The sequence below is a fragment of the Berghia stephanieae genome, chromosome 7 (assembly GCF_034508935.2).
Source record: "Berghia stephanieae isolate SIO BIC M18660-M18661 chromosome 7, UCSD_Bste_1.3, whole genome shotgun sequence".
Classification (NCBI taxonomy): Eukaryota; Metazoa; Mollusca; class Gastropoda; order Nudibranchia; family Aeolidiidae; genus Berghia; species Berghia stephanieae.
Window position 1 is genome coordinate 26582813 of NC_088366.1, and position 2248 is coordinate 26585060.

The 2248-nt window shown below is 37.7% G+C and overlaps 1 protein-coding gene across 1 annotated transcript; it reads right to left on the reverse strand.

The window, feature by feature from the left end:
• Positions 1 to 585: 585 nt before the first annotated feature.
• Positions 586 to 2018, reverse strand: LOC144976200 (angiopoietin-related protein 4-like). The gene has a single exon (XM_078920384.1). It carries the CDS (start codon positions 1887 to 1889, stop codon positions 798 to 800), a length of 1092 nt encoding a protein of 363 aa, XP_078776510.1. The 5' UTR covers positions 1890 to 2018; the 3' UTR covers positions 586 to 797.
• Between the last annotated feature and the right edge of the window lie 230 nt (positions 2019 to 2248).

Here is a 2248-nt window from a genome sequence, read left to right on the forward strand (position 1 = left end):
TACAGTTTGCGTAGGTGAGGAGGGCATGCCACAAGCGTCGAGGTCAATCCAAGTATTTTCCTCATCAGCAATTTGAAATCCATTATTCGTTCCAAGTGCGATTAATTAGCAGATCTCCTCTATTCCTCATAGCAATTATATACATACAAACATAACTGTCCGTCCAATGAATGATGATGAGTCGATCAACTCGAAATTTATGATACTAGTGTTGACTAAAATTTGGACTCAATTTCAATTGTCTCAATATACAACACCTTTTTCAACTTTGTAAGGGAACTCCACTGGGCTTTTTATTCGGGCACGGAGAGAAATTTTCTGCATTTAATATCTTATACAGTTCGCTCACCTATCGTATAATTTTTGTTTCAATGTGTAGAGCGAAGAATGGTTTGTATAAACGTTAAGAAGATAATTCTATTCAAAATAATGAGAGAAACCATTAACTGCTATTGATTGATAAATGCAATACTCCCACCTCATTACTTACTCGCATAACCTACGTGCTAAAAATGATGCGTCTGTTTTCGATAGGATTTGACGAAACAAATTTGATTTTTCGATAAAATATCACAATGCCTAATCATTCTCCTTATAAACTCAAACCATCTTAATGTCAATTGTAAACACCAAGCAAAAGTTGGTGACTATTGGTTCAGTAGTGTTACAAAAAATCCAATTTGCCAAATTTATAATAAAAATTTTTATTTGACTAGGATTCAATTATACTCCGCCACAGCCAGGGATCTACAGTTGCGACATGATATGACAAGACCACAAAACTGCACAAAGAAAGATTATCCGGGGCACTCTAAATAAGCCGTAAATTCCTTTATTCTTGAAGCTGCAGCAGCCATATCCACCCCAAGCATTGAGAATCTCCGATGACTCGGCATGCTGCTCCAATTCTCCAGTCCCCAATTCATAAAGTTACATGGATTGTCGCAGCCACCTGGGTGCCACCAGCCGTATCCAACCCAAGATGCACAGTTGATGTCATCATTGCCATCATTGTCCTTGTCCCATGTAGAAAATGCAACATTATGTATGGCTGACATGCAATCTCCAGCCAAATAATCACCCGGCAGAGTCCCCCTACGATTTTCTAACGACGAGCGAAATGTAAAAGAATAGTTTTTCAATTCATTGTCAATAACAAAGTTATGATACCAGCGATAAATTTGAGAGTCGTTGTCAAAAACTAATCCAACCATGAGAAAGTTGCAGTTTGCATAGGTGCTGAGGGCATGCCAAGCCTTGAGGCCAATCCAAATATTTTCATCATCGTCATTTTGAAAGCCATTAATATATTCGTTCCAAGTGCGATTAACAGGCAGGTCTCCTTTATTCCACATAGCAATAATATTCACGTATTTAGCAGAGAGGAAACATCTAATTTTATACCAATTTCCATCTTGTCTTGGGTCTACATAAACAAACTGATAGCCTTGAGTGTATTCAGCAGCTGCTATTAAATCATTGCAATTTTTAAACGCCTTGTCGCATCTCGAGCCATAAGTCCCGTAAAGACAGTCACATTTACGTGTGTTGTGATTCCAGTTCCCATGTACACAGTACTTAGAATAAAACGTGTGTTGTGTATCGGGTGTGGTGCACATAGATTTAGAAACACACATTTCGTGAATGAAACATTTTCCTGTATTTTTGTCAATACTGACTCCCATACAATTAATATAACGACGACACTCGTCGAAACAGGCCGAAAAAGAAGATTGGCGCCCTTCTCTGGAGCATCCACGGGCTACCCTTTCTTGAACATTGCAGATCGTGCCTCTTGTGAATATTGACTCTTCCAAAGAATGGACCATAGGAAAAACTAATAATAATACAGTAAAAAAAATAATTCTACAAAATTTCATTTCCCCCATTTTTTTGAAAATGTTAAATCCCAGGATTTGATAATCCGATATTTAATAACCGTATGATGAAAATACAAATTATCAATTACGTTTACATTGAATCATACCAAAATGAAATATTTCAAACTAGATCATAAGTTATCGAGTCTTCTATACAGATGTTTGAACCTCGCTGATGTGAAAATAGGAATAATATCACCGCAAATTAAGGAAGTGGAGTCTCTGTCAAAAAGCCTATAGTAAAAATAGAATGAGAGGGGAGGCGTCAACGTTAACATTTCAACCACTGGCTGTGTGTCTGCAATGGTTTGCGATCAGCCAGGAAGTTGCGTTACCAGGGACCGAGTCCCTCGTAACTCTTATAAAGA

Excerpts from the sequence above, each read along its gene's own strand:
- LOC144976200 (XM_078920384.1), bottom strand. The coding sequence starts at position 1,889 with ATGGGGGAAATGAAATTTTGTAGAATTATTTTTTTTACTGTATTATTA.